We start from the raw sequence: 22,322 nt of genomic DNA, 5'->3' as shown, positions 1-22,322 counted from the left end.
ATTATTATTATATTGATGTGTTACATTTTTTTACTAATAAGTTGCCAATATCTACAACTTTTTAAATGCTTATGCAGATTTGAATGTGAACCTTAGAGGATCATCAGCGCACAGCGCCTCTGGTGTTCAGATATTTTAACGTTTTAGGGATTAGTTCCGATTTTTCTTTTCTTCCAATGAGAGTTCGACATGTCATTTCCTCATACAGAGAGTCAGTACCAAAATTAGGGAGTGTTTTGTTTGCTCCGTCTGTTTCCATGTTCTTACAGAGAGTCAGGAAATGTTTAGTTTCTCTCTAAATGGCACTCGAGGATGAGCTGTCGTGTCCCGTGTGCACTGATGTCTTCAGAGACCCGGTGTTACTGAGCTGTGGACACAGTTTCTGCAGACAGTGTATTAATGATCACTGGACCTCCAGCAGCTCCAGAAACTGTCCCGTCTGTAGACAGCTGTCCCCGCAGGAGCCAGTGTCCAACCTGTGCTTGAGGAACACCTGTGAGACTTACCTGAGAGAGCAAAGCACGAGGAAAGAGAGGGATGAAGAACACGCGTGTCAGATACACGGAGAGAAAATCGAGCTGTTCTGTCAAACAGATGAAGAGGCTATATGTGCAGTGTGTAAGAAACAGGAGCATGCGAGACACAAAATACAGCCGCTGCAACAGACTGTGCGCCATCGCAAGGTGAGAGCGGGTGCGATGATGTCATTAATCAATGCTCAAATTATGGCTGTCAACTCCGTTAGCGAAGAATCAATTTGTGTATGATTACACTGTTATCTTTAAAGGCGAAGCTGAAAGCAGCTCTTCGTTCAGCTGAGAAGTCTTTGGTCTCATTACAGAAAGGGACAGCACGAGACCCCAAAATCTCCAGGTACATTCAGGTGAGCTTCATGTTTAGAATAAAAAAAATAGAATTAAACATTGAGTTAGTCTTCCAGATCACTCCCAACTAAGGACTGAATAAGATGAATGTTTATAAAAATATGATACGAACTCGGCAAATAAGTCTGGACTTTGTTGTTTACACAAGTTAATGATGAAGAAATTCAAGTAATGAACTCTGAACAACTGAATTGAGGATTGAATATGTTCTTGTTGGAGAACTTGTGGGGTGAAAAATATATATTACTAATAATAATGAGTGGTCTTGAATTTGCGTTGATAGAATTGATTCATTAGTAATTAAATCACAGTTTTATCACAATGTAACAGAAGCTGATTGAGAAATTCAAGAAAGAAATGTTACATTATTGCTAGAAATTTAAATATATAAGTATAGTGCCCACAATAAAGTGACATGGGGGAAAATCATCACATGAAAATAGTTACAACCTTGAGAAGAAGACGTGTTTTTGGTTTGTCATGACTCTTATCCTGTGTGTGGACAGTACACTTACATGTTTATTTCGATTTGTCTTGTGTGTGTGTGTGTGTGTGTGTGTGTGTGTGTGTGTGTGTGTACTCATGACATTCCCCCAGTTTCAAGCTCAGCATACAGAGAGGAAAATCAGGATGGAGTTTGAGACGCTGCATCAGTTCCTCAGAAAGGAGGAGGAGAGCAGGATAACGGCTCTAAATGAAGAAGAGAACGAAAAGAGAGCGAAGATGGAAAGAAGAATACAAGGAGAAATGCTGTCTCTCTCTGACAGAGTCAAAGAACTGAAAGAAGGAATCCAGGATGATGACATCACCTTCCTGCAGGTTGGTTCACACACACACACACACACACACACACACACACACACACACACATCACTTACAATAACAAAGGAGAGACCCCTCCTCCTATTAAACACATTTTATTGGACTGTCCTGCTTTTGATACACGTAGAAAACATTTTAATTTAATAAGCTCTCTTAAGAACCTTTTTTAAAATAAAAAATCTATAACCCTTTCTGGTGTAGTCTTAAGTAAGTGTAAAAACATTGTCTAATTTAAAATGTTTGTATTTTCAGCATTTTTGAATGTGTTATTTAATTGTATTTATGTGTTATTAGAGAATGTACAGAACACTTTTGGCTACTAACACTTTTTTTTCTTAAGATACGACATAAAGGAGATACTTTTGTTAAAAAAATTTTTGTTTTTGACTGCTAAAACTGATATTATTTGTAGTTTGCCTTAATAATGTAAATATCAACATATCAACAGTGTTTAAATTCAACATTTTCTACTTGTCTTTTTTTAAATAAAAGGTTATTACAAATGTTTCAATAATTATCGATACCGAATGATATGAAACATTATATTGTGATATTTATTTAGCGATATCGCCCAGCCCTACTACATGACATGCCATTAAAATCTGTACTACAGAAAGAGGAACTAGTGTTCATTTAAATGTTTTATCTCACAGAGTTACACTTATCAGAGTCAGATGTGCAATTATTACTTTTACCCACATTTCACATTGTGTATTTGTGTTCTAGTGGTAGAATATGTAATATCACTATAGCAAAATTAAAAATGATTTCTGTGTGAGGTTACGTGCTCCTGTTGGTGTGTTGGTTAAAGTTTATTATTGTTATTTCATTGAAGGGACTTATGTTGTTCTCTTTCTGCATTTGTTCTCAGAATTATCACCGAATTATGGACAGGTATTTTCTCTATCAGAACTTTCACTTTTCCTTTTAGAATGAATTCTGTGATGTGTGTTTGTGTGTGTGTGTGTGTGTAGGTCTGACCACAAACTCCCAGATCAGGAGCTGAGTTCAGAAGCTCTCATCGATGTTTCCACACATCTGGGGAACTTGAAGTACCAAGTGTGGGAGAAGATGAAGGACACCTGCTCTTACTGTGAGAACTAGACCTGTAAAAGTTAAAGGGACAGTTCACCCAAAAATACCTTATTCACCTTATTCACTCACCCTCATGTCATTCCAACCCCATAAGACCTGCGTTTATCATCAGAAGATGAACAAAGGGTCTGGAATAACGTAAGGGTGAGGATTTATACTAATTAATGACACTTTTTTCATTTTTGGCTGAACTATCCCTTTAATTCCTGTAAGAACTATTTATCAGCATAAATGTCTTTTCCCTGTCCCCTTTAGACCCTGTGATCCTGAACCCAAGCACTGCTCCACCAGACATCTCTGTGTCCGATGACCTGACCTCTGTGACCTCATGTTTTCATCGGCAGGACGAGGGGAACCCTCTTCCTCTGCACAGTAACCGTCTGGTGCTGGCCGGCGTGGGGTACGCTGATGCAGCTCACGCGTGGGACGTTGAGGTGGGAGACAGTCACCGCTGGAGTCTTGGAGTGTGTTTCGGATTGGAGGGTAAACCTGCTACACAACCTTTGACCCCTGAAAATGGCTTCTGGGGTCTCAGACGCGATGGAGACTCGTACGAATTGATGACCGCTGGGATGTCGAGAGTAAACATGGAGGTAAATGTAAAGGTAGTGAGAGTGAAGATAGTGTACTGTCATGAGTTTCTTTCAAGACATGATGCAGCTGAAACGCTGGAGGAAGGTCAGCTTTTCTGATGCTAGCAGCAATTCATTAATTGCAGAATTTGCTAGAGTGCCACTGAAGAAGAAACTCTTTCCCTTCGTGATCCCAGAAGATCAGGTCCCGCTGCGTGTCGTCCCAGCTAACGTAACGCTAACTGTTGAACAGAAAATACCGTTAATAGAGATACATCGATTCTCTTGTCTCCTTTTCTCTTTTTGTATTTGTATCGTGTTTGTATTTATGAGTCTGTTAGGAAAGAGTGACCGTCAAGGCAGGTGAGAAGTAAAAGGCTGTTTAATTACCATAACGGTCTGTTATAATGGTTCAGTCAGCTAAAGCAGATGATCTAGCATCACTGCACTATCATGTGAGTTTAATGGAGCCCATGTCCATGATGATAATGCCAGGCACAGATATTTGCACTGCTCTGGTTTATTATTGTAGTAGAATGATTTCAGAAACCCAGCAATCCTTTATCCTCCTCACAATGTCCTGTAGCAGCACAGTATTGTTGTGATGGATCGTGTGACTCATATTTGCTTCTAGAAGTGCTCTCTATCCTGGTTTATGTGTGTAAATATCCTGTTTGAACAGGTTTGCAAAGTCTTGTTAAATTACAGTTCAGGGTATTTCATAATCTTCTTCGGTTTTGTCGACTATCCTAAACTTATGACTTTTTCCCTTTTATATCACATGTGCATTTTGATATCTTAGAAACGTGGTATTTTTGTGACATATCCTATATTAGGTATAGGATAAATAGCACTTACCGTTCATGTTACATTAGTACAGGAGCATGATCTGTGAGTCCAGATGTCAAACTAACAACAGACTCTGATGGATTGCTGCAGTAAGAGATGCTGTCTGTGGATGTTTTTAGGAACTACAGTTTCAGGGGAATACTAAATCAGTAACTTGTGACCATAGTTAACTATCTGTGGTTTTATCACTCTGTATCCTGCTAACTGTAACAGGAGATATTCACATCTACTTTTTGCACTTTCTGTTTCTGACAAAGTGAAAATGTGTTATTAAAGTATGAATAACATCATTTCCACAAAGGATGCAAGTTACAGTGAAATGAAAGAACAGGTAATAACGTAATGAGAGCACAATGGGCTAATACGATTTGGCAATGGCAGTAACATCAAATCAATAAAAAAACTAATCAAATCAGAGGTAGAGATGCAGTTGTAGCCTAAACAGTTCATTGGAGTATCTAACATTGTAAATGGTCCACAGCGGCATGCCTTCAGTGGACGGATGCCATGTTTGTGCCATTAATAACGACTGCAAAATTTGATTAGAGATTTTGAATTCAACTCTCTTTGTTCTCCTCATCTGTTTAATTATATAAATGAATTATATGAATAAATATTACATATCAATAAATTGTAAATAGTGTCGTGTTTGTGATTTTTATCTACTAAGTAGGACAGGTTCTAAACTCAAGAGTTATGAGTAAATGAAGGCTTCTAATCAGAAGAACAGGACGATTTGTTAAAGCCTGCAGTTGAAGTTTGCTGCTAAATCTATCTCTAGACATTAATATCAGGTTGAGTCTTGTAAGTGAGGCAGATTAAGATGCAGAAGGAAGACAAATGCGTGAGTAGCAAATTAGAAAAACTTTAATAATTACATTTTTGAAGTATCAAAGATTTCTAAAAGTTCTTTATAAACATCTGAATGGAGTAAAAATGACTGCACATTCTCACAGTTGGGTGGGATTTGAATCAAACAATCAGTTATATGCTTAACGCTGCAGTAGGTAACTTTTGAAAAATGTATTTTTTACATATTTATTAAACCTGTCATTATGTCCTGACAGTAGAAAATCAAGCTCCTCTGGCTCCTCCCAGTGGGTAAAAAATAACCAATCAGAGCTGCGGTCCGTAACTTTGTTTGTGTTCAAAATGTTCAAAATGTATATAATAAGCGAGTACACCATGAATGCATTTTCCAAACCGTGTTTTTGGCTTGTCCTGAATCACTAGGGTGCACCTATAATAAGTGTTTATATTCAGACTATTTTAGATTGCTTCAGGGATACCGCGGCGGAGTAACCCAGTACCTTTGTGATTCTTCATAGACATAAACAGAGAGAAGTAGTTCCGGCTACGATGTTCTTCCGCAAGACGCAAGCAGTTCTGTTTATTAACCGCTAGAGCATCAAAAGTTACCTACCGCAGCTTTAATTTAAACACTATTTAAAGTATGTGTTCTTATTGGAAATGGTAAGTTTTACAAGGCCTGTCTAATAACTTGGATTAAAAAATTAAGGCAGTAAGAACATTTTTTCAGAGATTAAGTCAAAAAGTTACATTTCTGAATATGTGTGTGTGAATGAATGAATGAAATGTAAAAGGGTTCTAAAGACCAGTTTTGGTTTAAGGTGTGCATCAGAGCCCAGGGAACAGGTAGAACTTCTTCGTAAGGGAGGTTCTTTCTAGACACGGCAAGAGTTTGTTATCTGTTCTTCCTGCGTGTGTCGCCATGCCATTGGTGACCTAAAAAGAGAGGGGGGGGGGGATACTTTAAATGACCAATAAGGCACATCAGTTTAAATTAATTTAAATGGTCTTTCCAAAATTACCTTCCTGAATAACTCCATAATTTCATCTTTATGAGCCCATTCACAGAAAACATTGAGTATGTAATTGATAAAATGACTTCCAGTTACACTATTCCTGTAAGCTGCAGTATCTGTGGAGACAATTCATTGGTAGATTATGCAATAAAGTAGTTCACAAAGTAACCTTTGAAACTTTGCTCACTGCAGAAACACGATAACGTTGTTTGATCAGCTCTCTATGATGGTCACTGCCTCAATGTGTGGCTCAACATTAAGCTAACATTTTTAACATTTCTACACATTCAAGTATGAGACAAATGATTTCATCAGTTTTTTTGAGACTCACCAGGAAGGGTGGACATGAGGCAGACAAAGTCTTTCTCCCTATGAACCCAGTAGTCAGATTCAGGCACTTGGTCACGAACTTCCACACCTCCTGGGTGACGTGTCGTACCTCCTCTGCAGGCCTGAATGAGAATAACCTTCGGTTTATCAATCAGAGCGGGACAGTTGACTGAGTTCAGACGAGAGAAGGTCTCATCAACATAGTAGACATCTTCAGGGTTTAGCTCTTTATGATAAAGGACACCTAAAATGGCATCTCTATTTTCAATTCTTGCCCCATGAGACATGATGACCACAAAGGTGCTGTCTGCTTCTCGATGTTCAGAGAGAAGTTTAGAGAAGTTTCTGACTTCTCCATCTATTTCCTGGGGATAAATAAACAAACTATTTTTAAAAGAAATGCACACAATAAAATGCATCATATAATTAGACTGAAATATGTGTTCACATTTCCACACTATGAATCTTATTAGTTTTACAGTATTGGTTTCATGATGGAGGAATATTGTTTTACGTACCTTTCCAGAGAGATTTCTGCGTTTCACAACATTATAACCCAGAGCTCTCAGGAGCCACTCCATGTTCTCCTCATCTCTCTCTGCTCCATCCCTGTTGTACTCTTTATAGCGAAATTTAATGTTGGTGATCAGCAGAGCTGAGCCTTTCCTCTGAGAACTTGCTGGTTTATAAATCTATGGAGAAAGAAACACAATCTTGCCGAATTAATAAAGAGCGACTGCAGAATAACAGAATAAAGTGTTTCTCAACCCTTGAGACTTCCTAGCAAAAAAAAACTAAGAATCTGCTTGCAACTCCACATATTTTCTGACAGAAATATTCAGTCAGAAATTTCACATAAGAAAACAATTTAAGAGTAATATTCAGGAGCGTCAATCCCTTTATTTTTCAGGTAATCCTGAACACCTTTCTGCTTTAAACTCTGCTGGAAAGGTGGCCTTCCGAAATAAGGTCTGACTACCCCTGAAGGTATTGTTTTTACAGAAGATAACTGAAACAGTGATACTTGCATCATCTCCCAATTCTTGAAGTTTTTTGCATTTAAACTCTTGGCTGGATGTAGTCATGCAGCGAGGTTTCCCATCAGACTGGTTGAGCTCCTCAGGCTCTGCAACACGTCTTGTTTTCTCCTGCACAGGCGGCTGACCTGAAGCCAGGAATATGTACATATAGAACAAAGAATATAATTTTTTTTGTCTGTATATATATATATATTTATTTATTTATTTATTTATTTATATATATACACACACACACACCTTCCCAAATTTTTGACTCAAGGCGTTTTGCGAGATCATTTTGTTTCATGAGGCGCAGCACTTGGACTGTGATCTTCCCAGCATCATCACTGTACTGGTTTACCATGCAGTCCACCACATCCTGACGATCAGCTCCATCCAGGATTCCTTGAGGAATAGGCTCGATGTCTTCTGCTACACCTTTACCCAGGTGCCAGATGAATTCTTTGAGCTCTGCTTTCTTAAGCTCCTTAAGTGCATCCAGCAATCTTTTAGTGGCTTCCATTTTGCGTCACTAAGAAAAAGAACAAATCAGTCTTGATCAGGCTCTTAAAGCAACACCATGGAACATCTGCTCACGGTTCCCATGTGATTGAGACGCATAATTGTCTGCTTACTTGTGGGAAGTGCAATACACCTCAATTTGTTAGTTTACGGAACCAGCGAATGCAGAACAGACAAGGGTTGCGTTTCCCAAAACCATAGTTGCTAACAAAGTTAGCACTTGGACTGTGATCTTCCCAGCATCATCACTGTACTGGTTTAACAAAGTTAGCAACTTTGTTGGTTGCAATGCAATTTCCCATTGTCAACCATCTAATATGCTAACAGGTTAGCAACTATGGTTTTGGAAAACACAACCCAGGTAAAGTAGCCAGTGTTACACCATGTTCTACAAATACCATTACATAGTTTTATCTATTGTTACTCCAGAACTGAAAACTACAATTACAACATACTAAATTATAATGAGCATTATTTTGTAAGAATTGAAGTCAAATTATAATTACGTATGTTAGCCTATAATTTTAAATACATTATTTTAAGGTGTATATATATATATATATATATATATATATATATATATATATATATATATATACCTTAAAATAATGTACTTATTATACTGTACTGTATTATACTGTACTCTGTCAATCTTTTAGCCACTAAAAGATTGACAGAATGCGGCAGCAAGATACATTTTTAATGAGATGAAAAGAATACACGTCACACCTCTGTTTATCAATTTGCACTGGCTGCCAATAGCTGCTAGAACTCAAGGCATTGATGTTTGACTACAAAACTACCACTGGCTCTGCACCCATTTACCTAAATTTGTTACTTCAGACTTATGTGATGTCTGCTATGTCTAAAGTAAACTTTTTTTTTTAACCTGATGTGCATGTAACTTTTGAAGACACCCTTCAGTCCTGTGCATTCAGATGCTGTGTGGAAACAAAGAGCTATCGGCAAAACTTTTGTAAGACTTGAAGTCAAATTCTTGAAGTCAAATTCAAGTCTCACCCTTAAAGAGAATTGCACTAATATCATACACACATTCAGCGCTATTATTTCCTGTAGTGTTGCCTTATGGTTGAAATATAATTTATAATTTTAATAAAATCAATACCTTTGTGATGCTGAAACATGTTAAAGTTGTTTTTAGCAACCTCGCTGTAAATAATAAATGACTAAACTGAACGGGAGTCTACTTACGATTCTGCTTGAACAGATTTTCTCGTACAGTTTGCACTTCCTTGTTCTCGGTTCGTTTCGAGGTTTCGATTTCTTTTAAGAAATGGCGCCTTTTTTTATTTCTTTCTTTTTTTTCATGAACATCCATGGACACGACCTCAACATAACAAATGATAAAGTGCTCATTCTGAAATCTGAAGAAAGATCTATGCTTTGTATACCTTTATTTGCCTTGTACAGTTATTAATTTTGTTATAGTGTTTTTATTTGTGATTCGGCGCTAATTCCAAATGTTTCAACATTGATTTCGTTAACAGCATTTAAGACGTTAATGATTTAAACGGTTGTTAAACATTTTATATGGAAACGGTAATATACATATTTGCACGATCTAGGATGGTCTGAAATAGATTTAGCTATATAGATTATATATTTTAAAGGCTTAATTTCCAAGATAAATTAAGCGTTTCGCAATAACAAATGCTATTGTATATTCATTATAATATATTCAAACCTATTTCTGATACTAATAAGTTCATGTTTAATAATTCTTGAATAATTATGTTAATAAAGAACTAGGCTTTATTTCGTGTAGGATCAGTTGTCGTCAGTGTGCAGACACACCTAAAGTGGCCCAAAGGACCATAAACATTGCAGATAACACCTGAAGTAAAAATTAATTTACATACAACATAAAACTAGTCCCATTTGACTGATTTGCTTAGGTCAGCGGTTTGCATGTGATTCAATGTCGCTCTAGGGATTAATAAAATAGCGGATCGAACACTTCCGGTGTCTTGTGTTGGCAGTTTAAAACGCGATGAGCGGGCGATCCAGTCATCTATAGATCAGTGGTTGAGTCACCAAGCTGCTCCGAGACTCTCTGATGATGTAATGACGCTCTGCGCCACTAGAGGGAGGAACTCAAACCAGCAGACTGTAGCAGTGAGCATCCCTCCTCCCTCTGAAGAGAACAGCACCTGATGCGGGAGGCCGGAGGGGGCGTTTGCAGTCTGAAGCATTTGGGAAGGATCGAGCAATCACAGACCACGAGTTTTCATTATTTGCTGGCGCCCCTTCCCACAGCATCCGTTAAGAGCGCAAAAACGCCATTTAACATCCCCCGAAACTAAGATGAGAGCAGGAAAAAAGGGACGCAATCTGTTTATACGACTGGATGCGTGCTTTTGTGGTAAGTGCAAAACATAATCTTAATGCAACCATACAGTCCTATAAAAATTAACTGCTATTTTGGGTTGATTCTTTTTTGTGGGATTTCTGCTCCGGATCGTTATATTTCGAAGAAAAACAAAAGTATAATGTGGCATACTCTGTATGTGATACTGAAGGACAAAATTCAGCCATACCTTTATATAGTTGTATAGGCCTACTATGTGCAGGGAATCTGATGAGCATATGTATGCATCGAGTTAATAACACTACTAATTCCCCACCCCCAGAGCCCCCAATAACGCGTCAGAAGACAGCGACACCGGAGAACGAGATACAATATAGCCTATAACGTTACACCTTTCTAAAGTCACCGCCGTGCATTTCATGCGAGTAAAGTGCTGTGATTTAGCGTATTGCGTTCAGATATTTATCTACAAGGCCCATTTTAATGAACAGATTTAGCGTTAAACTATAGACACCAACACGAAACGATACCAATAAACCACTGCTTGTTGATTCTGTTACATAAACGCGAAAGAATGACGTGCGCGCTGTTGTCTTGTACAGATATAACGGTGTTTGTGTAACGGAGGCCTTACTCCCCTGATCTCACAAGACTCCTTCCTTCCCAGCTAACAAATGTATGTTCTGAGAACGTTTTCCTAACGTTACGTTTTGGTTGTGGGAACGTTATTTTGAACGTTCCAAAAGTGTGGAAATGTCCAGTTTGCTTAAGGTTCCCAGAACGTTATTTTATGGTTAGCATAATGTTCCTACAATGTTCTTTCCACTTACATTTTATTACTGCCATCAGGATACGGTTTAAGGAGAAAATACTCAGCAGTGGTGTTGATTCATGGATTGACACTTGGTTTGTCTAAAAGCATATTTAAAACCACAAAGACAAATAAACAGCATAACTTGATTTTTACTACAGGGGGACTTTAATATTTAGTTTAACATTCATGAGAATGAACTATAGCTTCATAGCTAAATATAAACCATCATATGAACTTTGTATTCTTGAAAACATCTACAGTATATGAATGTGTGTGTGGGGTGCTGAAAAACTAGCACCGTGGGAACTGTCCGGTCTCTACACGCTCCATCTGTAAAATAAATTAGCTGATGTTACAAACTCTGTTATGACACAATTCCTATGAAATAATACATCTACTGCCTAGACTTCCAATGGAAAGACAAAAATGATGGAAGAATATTAAATAATAATAATAATAATAATAATAATTGTCTGAAGATGAATAGAATTCAAAATGGGTTTGAACAACATGAGGGAGAGTTAACCATGACAGAAGTTTAATATTTTAGTGGTTCAACTATGTTCAACTTTTTTCAACTTTTTTCAACTTTTTTTCTTAACCGACAACCGACGGTCGTTAACCGATTATTAACCGTTAGCCAACAATATTATTTTAAATTAGAATTTAATTAAATTAGAAAGGATCAATGTCTGAGACCCATTAAAAATACAAAAAAAAAAATAATAAATTCCCGGGGATTGATTTTACATGCACAGAAAGCAGCAAACAACAGAACATGAGGATTCACAAGCTCTTCAAATCACATCACGCACCTGCAGCGCTTCTGCGAGTGGAGAAAAACACACACACACACACACACACACACACACACACACATATATATATATATATATATATATATATATATAAACAAATAGGCCTATACAATAAATATTTATGTAAATAATAAATTATGAAAATGAATGAAAATGCAGTCTTGGTTAATGTTTTTGCTGCACAAAAGGAAACAGACAGCAGAAAGTGGCATACTATTTTTCTTTAGTCTGATTTTACGCACAAAAATTTGTTTTTATTGTGAATCAACACAAATGAAGGAAAAACGTTTACAATTCGGATTATCTTTACAACTAAAGCGAGTAGTTGCGTTCACTGTTAGAAGTGAAAACTCAAGTGATTGCACCAGCGCTGCATGCTCACAGTTAAACTTTCTACTTGGACAATGCAGCCTGTTCGTTATAATTACATTTAAATTAAAATTAAATTAAAAATTACATTTATGCATTTAGCAGACGCTTTGTTAGTGCATCTGCCTGTCATGATGGAGACCTGGATTCAAAGCCTATTAGGAGTAAGTACGAGATGTGGTGATGAGGTTCCAGGAGAGATGGGTTACATTTAACTGTTCCCATTATTTGTGAATTCTAAGGCTGTAGCTCAGTTTAATGAAAATGCCAACAGATGTGCTATAACAACAATATTTCTTTTAGTTCTTTTTAGCTTTATTTTATGTTTTAAACTATGTTTGACAGATGAGAGGATGTGCCACCTCAATGAGACTCTAGAGACAGAAGATTAGGACGTTTCCTCTAAAATGAGTCAACAAGAGAAGAAAGAGGAGGACACTTGCTCTAAAATAAGCTGTGATCAACCCACGAAGAGTCAGCCCTCTGCCTTCAGCGACGCAGAAATGACCTCTGACCCTAGGTAAGACATTCACCTGACTGTGTCTGTCTCATAGCCTGATGGTACATGGGGCAACTTCTTGGCAATGTTGCTTAATGATGTTGTTTGGGCTTTTTACCTTTTGAGAAAAAAAAACTTCTTGAATAAATGTCAATCAAAGGTATTGTAGACCCGCTGCAGAGCGCAGCCAGTGTTTGAGACGAGAGATTGAGAAACAGCAGATTCACAGCAGGTGGTATAGACTGACATTGTATTTGTCTAGTGTCAGTATCAGCAGAAAGAAAAGACCGAGATCAGAGTCTCCAGAACCCAGCGGTGTGTCTGTGAAGAGTCACAGATCCATGAAGCCAGTGACCTCTGACCCCAGGTAAGAAACTAGACACTTTTACATTTGTCAGATGCTTTTATCCAAAGTGACTCAAGCCTGAAGTATGCCTCAGTTTTGACGCAGTTTATTTTTAAGCATATGTCTTTTACAGATAGACGGGGAGGGGACTTTGGGGGCTCAAGCCCCTGTCCTTTTTCAAAGTTGTTCAAAAGTACCCCTCTCAGACAAAAAGCAATGATATTGTGGTCAATAAAAAATGCATTTGAATTATGATTAACCTGAAAATGTGTACAAAACCATAACTAATCACTCGGAAACAAGTCACAAGTCAGAAAATGTTTATTTATTTCTGTTTATGTTTATTTTTACATATCTGTCAATCTGAGGCTTTGCTTTGGGTTGTGTGCCTTCTGCTTGACTGATATTCCACAGTCTGTTCGGTAGGGGTGCTCCGATCACGATCGGCCGGTCGTTAATGCGCATCTCGTCAGTAAAGCCTGTTCTTCTAATCAGCTGTTAATTCCATCAGGTGCGTGATTTCACATAGAGCCGCTGTTACTACACAGAGCCGTTGTTAATAGAGAAGATGCGCCAAAAAAACCCTGAAAATGAAGTGGATTTGCGCATCTTATATACTATAATACTTATATATTAAATACTCCTTCAAACTTACAACTTAATTTTTGAAACTTTGTCCATGTTTAGCATGGGAATCCAACTCTTTAACAGTGTAAAAAACTCAGTATGTATGTATGAAATAGCATTTAACCCCCTCTTTAATGTTATGCTTCGCATGGCTATTGAAGTCAATTGAAGTGTGTTGTGACCTGGTACATGACAGTGAATGTCATCACAGCAGCAACAGACAGGTTATAGTGTATGAAAAACTGTGTTTTCTGAGTTTTCTACTCCAGTTTCTTTAAATATTTAAATTTGTGTTTCAAAGAAGAAAAAAAATCTTACGTGTTTGGAATGACAGAATATCTTTGGGTGAACTAAGTGTTGTCTAAAATGCTGTTTTGTTTGTCTTTTGTCAGTATCAGCAAGAGCAAGACACCAAGATCAGAGTCTCCAGAACCCAGTGGTGTGTCTGTGAAGAGCAGCAGATCCATGGAGATACCTGTTAGATTCAGTGATGTAAAAGAGAGACATGAGCTGAAAAGATCTGTACATTTTTCGGGATCTCACATCAGGCAGGAAAGAACTGAAACAGTCCTACAGAAACACACACTGGAGACTGGAGACCTGCAGAGAGTCAAAGACCAGCACAAAACCAGCATGAAGATCAAGTATGAGAGATTATTTGAGGGAATGAAACTCCAGGAAAATGAAACTCTCCTGAACAGGATCTACACACAGCTCTACATCATAGAGGGAGAGAGAGAAGGAGTGAATGAAGAACATGAGGTTTTACAGATGGAGAAAACATCCAGAAAACAAATCTCACAAGACATTGCAATTGACTGCAATGACATCTTTAAAGCCTCCTCTGAAGCAGGATGTGAGGAGAAAGATCAGATCAAGACTGTTCTTACTAAAGGCATCGCTGGAATCGGAAAAACCGTCTCTGTGCAGAAGTTCATTCTGGACTGGGCCGAGGGAAAAGCCAATCAGGATGTAGATTTCATGTTTGTGCTTCCATTTCGAGAGCTGAACTTGATCCGAGATCATCAGTACAGTCTTCACAGACTTCTGCTGGACTTTCATCCTGAACTTCAAGATCTGGACTCACAGATTTATGAGGAGTGTAAAGTTGTGTTCATCTTTGATGGTCTGGATGAAAGCAGAATCACACTGATGTTTTCTGATGATCCTAAAGTTTGTGATGTGACTGAGACTTCATCAGTGGCTGTGTTGATGTCAAAGCTCATGAAAGGAGAGCTGCTTCCCTCTGCTCTCATCTGGATCACCTCCAGACCAGCAGCAGCCAATCAGATCCCCTCCAAATACATCCACCGTCTGACAGAAATTCAGGGATTCACTGAGCCTCAGAAGGAGGAATATTTCAGGAAGAGAATCAGTGATGAGCATCAAGCCAGCAGAATCATCTCACACATCAGAAGAGCAAGAAGCCTCCACATCATGTGCCACATCCCCGTCTTCTGCTGGATCTCATCCACTGTGCTTCAGAAGCTCCTGGAAGAAGATCTGAGAGCAGAAATCCCTCAAACTCTGACTGAAATGTACATCCACTTCCTGCTGATTCAGATCAACATGAGGAAGCAGAAGTATGAAGAGAGCGATCCAGAGAAACTCCTGCAGTCCAACAGAGAAGTGATTGTGAAACTTGCTGAAGTAGCTTTCAAACAGCTGATGAAGGGCAATGTGATGTTCTATGAGGAGGACCTGATTGAGAGCGGCATACACATCACTGATGCTTCAGTGTATTCTGGGATTTGCACTGAGATCTTTAAGGAGGAGTCTGTGATTCATCAAAGGAAAGTCTACAGCTTCATTCATCTGAGCATTCAGGAGTTTCTCGCTGCTTTCTATGTTTTTAACTACCATGTAAATGAAACTATGGAGCGACTGAAGAATTTAGCTTCAGTAAAATATTTGCTTAAAGGTGTAGTAGATGAAGCGCTTGAGTGTGAGAATGGACTGCTCGATCTGTTCCTGCGGTTCCTGCTGGGCGTCTCACTGGAGTCCAATCAGAGACTCTTACAGGATCTACTGACACACACAGAGAACAGCTCAGAGAGCATCAGGAGAACCACACAGTACATTAAAGAGAAGATTAAAGATGGACATGAACTCTCCACTGAAAGATCCATCAATCTGTTCCTCTGTCTGCTGGAAGTGAAAGATCAGAGTCTGTCCAGAGAGATTCAGGAGTTTGTGAAATCAGACAAACACTCAGAGAAGAAACTCTCTCTTGCTCACTGCTCAACAATCGCCTACATGCTTCAGATGTCAGAGGAGCCGCTGGATGAGCTCGACCTCAAGAAATACAACACATCAGACGAAGGGAGAAGAAGACTCATACCAGCTGTGATCAACTGCAGAAAAGCCCTGTGAGTGTTTAAATGTTACAAGAAGAAATCCTTTTTGAGTGTAATTTTAGTTTATTGTGCTGACTAATGTATTTTGTATCTTATAATTTGTAGAAAGCAGCTATTGGTAGATAGTGCAAACTGATAAACAGAGGTGTGGTGTGCATATTTTCCAGGTCATTAAAATTTATCTTGCTGCCACGTTCTGGATTAATTGTAAAGGTTTGATAGAACTGGCTGGAAGACCTGCCAAGAGGGCATTGCAATAGTCCAGCCTGGATAGAACAAGGAGTTGTGCAGCATGTTCTGAAAGAAAGGGCCTGATCTTCTTGATGTTGAATAAAGCAAATCTGCAGGATCGGACAGTTTTAGCAATGTGGTCTGAGAAAGTCAGCTGATCATCAATCATAACTCCAAGGTTTCTGGCTGTTATTGAAGGAGTTATGGTTGATGTGCCTTACAGGATAGTGAAATTGTGATGAAACGATGGGTTTGCTGAAATCACAAGCAGTTCTGTCTTGGCAAGGTTGAGTTGAAGATGATGGTGCTTCATCCAGCAAGAAATGTCTGTTAGACAAGCTGAGATGTGAGAAGCTAATGTCGGATCATCAGGATGGAATGAGAAAAGCCATGTTTTTGAATGACAGAACCTAGTGATGTCATGTAGACAGAGAAGAGAAGTGGTCCAAGAACTGAGCCCTGAGGCACCCCAGTAGTTAGATGTTGTGACTTTGGACACCTCCCCTCTCCAAGATACTTTGAAGGACCTATCTGATAGGTAAGACTCAAACCACTGGAGTGCACTTCCTGAGATGCCCTTTGTCAGTAGGGTTGACAGGAAGATCTGGTGGTTAACAGTGTCAAAAGCAGCGGACAGATCCAGCAAGATAAGTTTTGAAGATTTGTAATTCGCTCTTGCCAGTCTTAGGGCTTCAACAACTAAGGCAGTCTCAGTTGAATGTACACTTCTGAAGCCAGATTGTTTGCTGTCAAGGAGGTTGTTCTGTGTGAGAAATGCGACTTGGTTGAACACAGCTCGTTCAAGTGTTTTGCAATGAAAGGAAAAAGGGAAACTGGTCTGTAGTTCTCTAAAAGAGATGGGTTGAGGGTGGGTTTCTTAAGTAGTGGAGTTAAACTAGCCTGTCTAAATGCTGAGGGAAAAACACCAGTGTGAAGGGATGTGTTACTCTTATTTACTCTGTTTCAGTCTTGCTGTCTGCAGTCTAACTGCTCAGGATTGTGAAGTTGTGTCATCAGCTTTACAATCCTCAGACTCTGTCCTGAGAGAGCTGGATCTGAGTAACAATGACCTGAAGGATTTAGGAGTTAAGCTGCTTTCTGATGCACTGAAGAGTCCAAACTGTCAGCTGAAGATACTGAGGTGTGTAAGAAGGATGATGTCAATGTCGGATGTCATAATGTCAATGTGTGTCTGTAGATGATCTGACTGTGTCTGTAGGTTGTCTGGCTGTATGGTGACAGAGGAAGGCTGTGGTTATTTGTCTTCAGCTCTGAGTTCAAACCCCTCACATCTGAGAGAGCTGGATCTGAGCTACAATCACCCAGGACCATCGGGAGTACAACTACTCAAACACAAGCTGGAGGATCCAAACTATAAACTGCAGATACTCAAGTAGGTAGACAGTATTATTTTATTTATTTATTTGTTTATTTTATTTTACACTATACAATAATACTGGCAATGCTGTTTAATATCAGTTGAGCAGTATAAAATCAACAGCTGTCGGTTGTGCATCATGCCTACCAAAATGAAGTTTTTACTGGTATTAATCAAGGAACAAAACCACACTTTATCTCACAACACTAAATTAATCAACTTGAAAATAGTTTTTCTTCAATGGATTTAATCTTTAGTTTCCCTGTCTTCTGTCTGAATGGTTACTAGGGCTGTCACTTTTTATTCGATATTTGAATATGCATTCAAACATGACGTGAAATATCCGTAATCAAACTATAAATAAAATATCCAGTTTTTAAAATAGTATGTGTAGCGAATTTTTTACAGTCTAGGATTAGACTGTTTGTTTTTTGTTTTATTCTTTGCCATCTTATCCAGTAGAGGGCACTCTAGACGTATTGTAGCGTAGGCCCATGACCAAATCAAGCGAATAATAGCTAGTAGCCAGGCACATCTGTGCACTACGAACGTGTGTTCTCCAGATCAAGTTGATAGACTGGTGTTTCTTGCAAACATTATTAAGAAATGAATTAGGCTTGGCTATATGCCTTACTCCTGCTGCTGTTTAAGTTGTCACATTATTGTGTGTGCCTGTTCTGAATCGTTTTTCTTTTCTTTTTTCATTTTGATTAATTCTGTGGGATATGCATAGTAGCACTTCATATAAGTTGATAACCTGCTGTTTCAAACATTAAGTAAAAAATAATAATAATCCAGATAGATTGAATCTCCATTAGGCTATGGTGGAATTCTTTTTTTTTTTTCATGCGCGAGGGGGGCGGGCACGTAGATATAAGAATATATTTGAATACATTGCATAATATTCGATATCCGTTCGAACTTGATTTTTCTCAAAAGTGACAGAAATCAAAAACTGATTTTTACAGTTTACATACACCTTGCAGTATCTATGAAAGGTTAATAGAATAGAAAGGCTCATGAAAATTACATAAAATTATCTATTTCACATTTCATATAGTAATTTGCATATATAGTGCAAAAGACAAAATAATATATTGTACACAAGTGACTAATCATCTACATATGATATACTGTGTATTGTTACCTGGATGATCTTGCGTTTTGTAATAACTGAGTTAAACTTTCCAGTTTTCTTAAGGAAAATTCTCCAGACCCTGCAAATTCTTTAGTTTATCTACATAATTTTCATTTTTGAACCCTTTCCAACATTGGCTATAAGATTTTGACATCTATCTTTTTGGGTCAACCCAGTGAACACATGAGATCAAGCGATGATGACATTGACACTCATAGTGTGATACTCACAGTGGGCCTCATTTACGGAAAAAACAAACATACAGCAGAAAATTGGGTGTACGGTTGTTTCAATGCAAAACTTGAAATTATTAATATGGACGCGAGCAGTGGCTATGTTCAAATATCACGTCTGGTGTCAGCTCACATGCACACATTTTTGAGTTACCTCAACTTGCAAGCAGCATAGTAAATACAGTGGAGAATTGTAAAATAACAGCATTTTGTTCATTTTTATTTTCCTGACCGTCAAACTCATTTGTCAATTGTTGACCAGTAAGACTAGGTTTATTTTTTTAATATATATATACAGTGCTTTAGTTTTATATGCGCGAATAGCAGCGTAAACAAGACCATGAGGATTCAGTCGGATTCATGCACCTGCACCACTTCAGTGACAGAAGAAAAACATAAATTAAGTCTATTAAAGGAATAAAATAAATAAGATCTCACCAAATATATGATAGGCTAAAATATAAATAACAGATTAACAAAATAAAAATAAAAAACTGTGCAAAAAGTATAGGCTACACTAGTTTTTGTGACCCTCTTAATGAATTGTATTTATTTTCTTTATATCTTAATTTGATTACTTTAATCCATCTGATCACACAGTCACCTCACGCACATACAGACAACATTAGATCTACTGTTGCCTGACATTTCAGCCATTCGTTAAAAATAAACTAAATGCAGTTAACCAAACATAAGTTACAGTTAATTTTAAAAGTTGCGCTGTAAAATCAGTGTGCAGTCTCCAAACAAACATTTTAGCGTACGTGGAGGATTTAACATGGATATTGGAACATGAGTGAAGTATAAAGGCATGTTTTAGGCTACATAATGAATAATAGTTATTAAATTAAATTTATGCATTTAGCAGATGCTTTTATCCAAAGCGACTTACAGTGCATTCAGGCTATCAATTTCTACCTATCGTGTTTCCGGGGAATCCAACCCTCAACCTTGTGCTTGATAACGCAATGCTCTACCACTTGAGCTACAGGGACACTATGTTATGCAAACAAATGTTACAAATATGGAAATATAATGAATGCCAATATAGCCTAATTTGTGTTTTATTATTATGAGCACACACTGAGGGCACTGTGAGGTTAGAGTTTTATCTCACTATGACCTCACATTGTGATCTCATCAAGAGTATCCTGGGAGCTCATGGTGACATCACTGTGTCATTTATTGGACTGTTTCCTACCTAAATCCTGTTTTAGGCTACTCTGTTTTCGGTTACTTTGCACAATAATGATTTAGCTGCTTCATGCACATAATAAAACAAACATTTATCATTTGTGGTTTATATTTGTCTCTTTGTAGTTTGGACCACGGAGAACCTTTCAGAATCACATCCGGACTGAGGAAATGTAGGTCTTGCCTTTTAATTACACACACACACACACACACACACACACACACACACACACACACACACACACACACACACACACTCTCACTCTCTCTTCATGTATCTCTCTTCCTCTGTTCAGATGCCTGTGATCTCACACTGGATCCAAACACAGCACACACTCAACTCGTCCTGTCTGAGGATTACAGGAGGATGACACATGTGAAAAAACCACAGCAGCATCCTGATCATCCAGAGAGATTTGAGCTCTATGAGCAGGTTCTGTGTCGAGAGAGTCTGACTGGACGCTGTTACTGGGAGGCTGAGCGGAGCGGGTTGGCAGCTGATGTTGCAGTGACATATAAAGGAATCGAGAGGAAAGCAGGGAGTAATTGTTGGTTTGGATACAGTGATAAAACATGGAGTCTGTACTGCTCTGCCAATGAATTCACTGTCTGGCACAATAATATGAGCAGGAATATACCAGTCCGTTCATCCTCTAAAAGAGTAGGAGTGTATCTGGACTGGTCAGCTGGCACTCTGTCCTTCTACAGCGTCTCTGACACACACACACTCACACACTTACACACATTCAACACCACATTCACTGAACCCCTCTACGCTGGGTTCAAGGTTTATGATTCTGAACTGTCTCTGTGTCAGATTGAACAACCTGCTGCAAGAAACAACTGAGACATTGAAAGAGGTGAGCACAAAGATTCACAAATACGCACTTGTCAAAAAAGTATAAAAATTCTGTACAAAATAATGGCATGATTAAATTATAATTTATTATTAAATAGGTTTTTAAGTTTATCATGTAGGTTAAAATATTGTTTTAGGAACTGTGTTTGTCAAACATTTCATTCCAGCATTGTCCCTAATACTGAGTTTACTGTACACTGCTGCAAGACAATATGAAGAAAAGTAGCTCAGTTAGCCAGCATAAAGACTACTTTCTCACAAAAAGTTACAGTAAAAAGGGGGAGAAGTTGGTCAAAAATATATAATTTTTTTTAACTGACAACCAGCTGTAACATTCAGACTATTTTTTTGCCTTTCGTGGTCTGAAAAAAAAAAGAAAATAAAAAAGGTCATAACCATTTGAACAACACCAGAGTGCGTAAAAACACTAAAATGTTGTATTAAGTATTTATTTATTTAATGTTTGTTATATTTATTTATTTATTTATTTTTAATACATTGTCAATCTGTCAAAATATTTTTTTATAAATTACATCTCATTATTTTCCAGCAAAATACTCAAAAGTAATTAAAAGCATGTTTTAAATATACGTAATGCAATATCTGCCCATCTCTGACAAACTGTATTTTTCAAGCATTCACATTTTTTTTATATATTTCTCATGCATTTCATTGTCCAAGACCTCATAAAAATAAAAAATGAAAGATTTGCTGCTTATAGTCTGTTAGCTCTTCTGATATGCTATTACTTGTGTTTGAACGAATCCATTTTCATGTGGTGTGATCTTATAAAAGCTACTGTAAAGTTTCAGAGGATCCATAGACTCTGGTTCCTCCCGCTGATGTGTTTCTCTCTGTTCAGTAAACAAGGCATCTAAAATCACCGCTATATGATTGTGTTTTCATGTTAACTAATAATTTTTTGTTTAATTTGCGTATAACACCAGTGTCATTGCAAAATCTTGGTATCTTAACCCTAAAACAGGCTAGAGTGCAAAAATATCAGCAAAAAAACAATCTTTTCATTTCACTCTTTATATAATTTGGACTTAAAACATATTAAAACGATGTTTTTTTTATATCTTTTATATTTTAGATTTAATGAGTTGTGTCTCCCAGGGCACGTTGCTGTTTTAGGGTATAAAAAACAAAGTCATCAATAATTCTATGATTTATTTAATGCAAACACATATGGGATATTCAAAATATGC

At 37.8% G+C, this 22,322-nt stretch overlaps 2 protein-coding genes and 1 pseudogene across 2 annotated transcripts; 2 read left to right on the top strand and 1 right to left on the bottom strand.

Annotated features, from left to right (window-relative positions):
• Positions 1 to 221: 221 nt before the first annotated feature.
• Positions 222 to 4,167, top strand: LOC113074252 (tripartite motif-containing protein 35-like; annotated as a pseudogene).
• A 1,413-nt stretch (positions 4,168 to 5,580) lies between these two features.
• On the bottom strand, positions 5,581 to 7,923 carry LOC113074243 (caspase-1-A-like). The gene is made up of 6 exons (XM_026247002.1): positions 7,656 to 7,923; positions 7,407 to 7,543; positions 6,897 to 7,070; positions 6,380 to 6,743; positions 6,055 to 6,164; positions 5,581 to 5,968 (listed from the first exon to the last, which is right to left on the bottom strand). Exons 1-6 carry the CDS (start codon positions 7,918 to 7,920, stop codon positions 5,861 to 5,863), a joined length of 1,158 nt encoding a protein of 385 aa, XP_026102787.1. The 5' UTR covers positions 7,921 to 7,923; the 3' UTR covers positions 5,581 to 5,860.
• A 5,151-nt stretch (positions 7,924 to 13,074) lies between these two features.
• LOC113074250 (NLR family CARD domain-containing protein 3-like) lies at positions 13,075 to 21,378 on the top strand. Its single transcript, XM_026247011.1, has 6 exons — positions 13,075 to 13,115; positions 14,114 to 16,090; positions 17,277 to 17,450; positions 17,529 to 17,702; positions 20,379 to 20,425; positions 20,549 to 21,378. The coding sequence occupies exons 1-6, from the start codon at positions 13,090 to 13,092 to the stop codon at positions 21,097 to 21,099; spliced, it is 2,949 nt and encodes a 982-aa protein (XP_026102796.1). The 5' UTR covers positions 13,075 to 13,089; the 3' UTR covers positions 21,100 to 21,378.
• Positions 21,379 to 22,322: the final 944 nt, after the last annotated feature.

The sequence above is a fragment of the Carassius auratus genome, unplaced genomic scaffold, assembly GCF_003368295.1.
Source record: "Carassius auratus strain Wakin unplaced genomic scaffold, ASM336829v1 scaf_tig00014168, whole genome shotgun sequence".
Taxonomy (NCBI): Eukaryota; Metazoa; Chordata; class Actinopteri; order Cypriniformes; family Cyprinidae; genus Carassius; species Carassius auratus.
Note: the sequence above shows the minus strand (reverse complement) of the source record. Positions and strands in the feature narration are given on the sequence as shown.

What these genes read in the sequence shown, in the direction of transcription:
- LOC113074250 (XM_026247011.1), top strand. Translation starts at nt 13,090, where the DNA reads ATGAAGCCAGTGACCTCTGACCCCAG. An exon ending in CCAGTGACCTCTGACCCCAG is followed by an intron (nt 13,116 to 14,113) that starts GTAAGAAACTAG and finishes GTCTTTTGTCAG; the next exon opens with TATCAGCAAGAGCAAGACAC. An exon ending in TATAAACTGCAGATACTCAA is followed by an intron (nt 17,703 to 20,378) that starts GTAGGTAGACAG and finishes GTCTCTTTGTAG; the next exon opens with TTTGGACCACGGAGAACCTT.
- LOC113074243 (XM_026247002.1), bottom strand. Translation starts at nt 7,920, where the DNA reads ATGGAAGCCACTAAAAGATTGCTGGATGCACTTAAGGAGCTTAAGAAA. An exon ending in TTCAAGAATTGGGAGATGAT is followed by an intron (nt 7,071 to 7,406) that starts GCAAGTATCACT and finishes CTTTCTCCATAG; the next exon opens with ATTTATAAACCAGCAAGTTC. An exon ending in TTATGGAGTTATTCAGGAAG is followed by an intron (nt 5,969 to 6,054) that starts GTAATTTTGGAA and finishes CTCTCTTTTTAG; the next exon opens with GTCACCAATGGCATGGCGAC.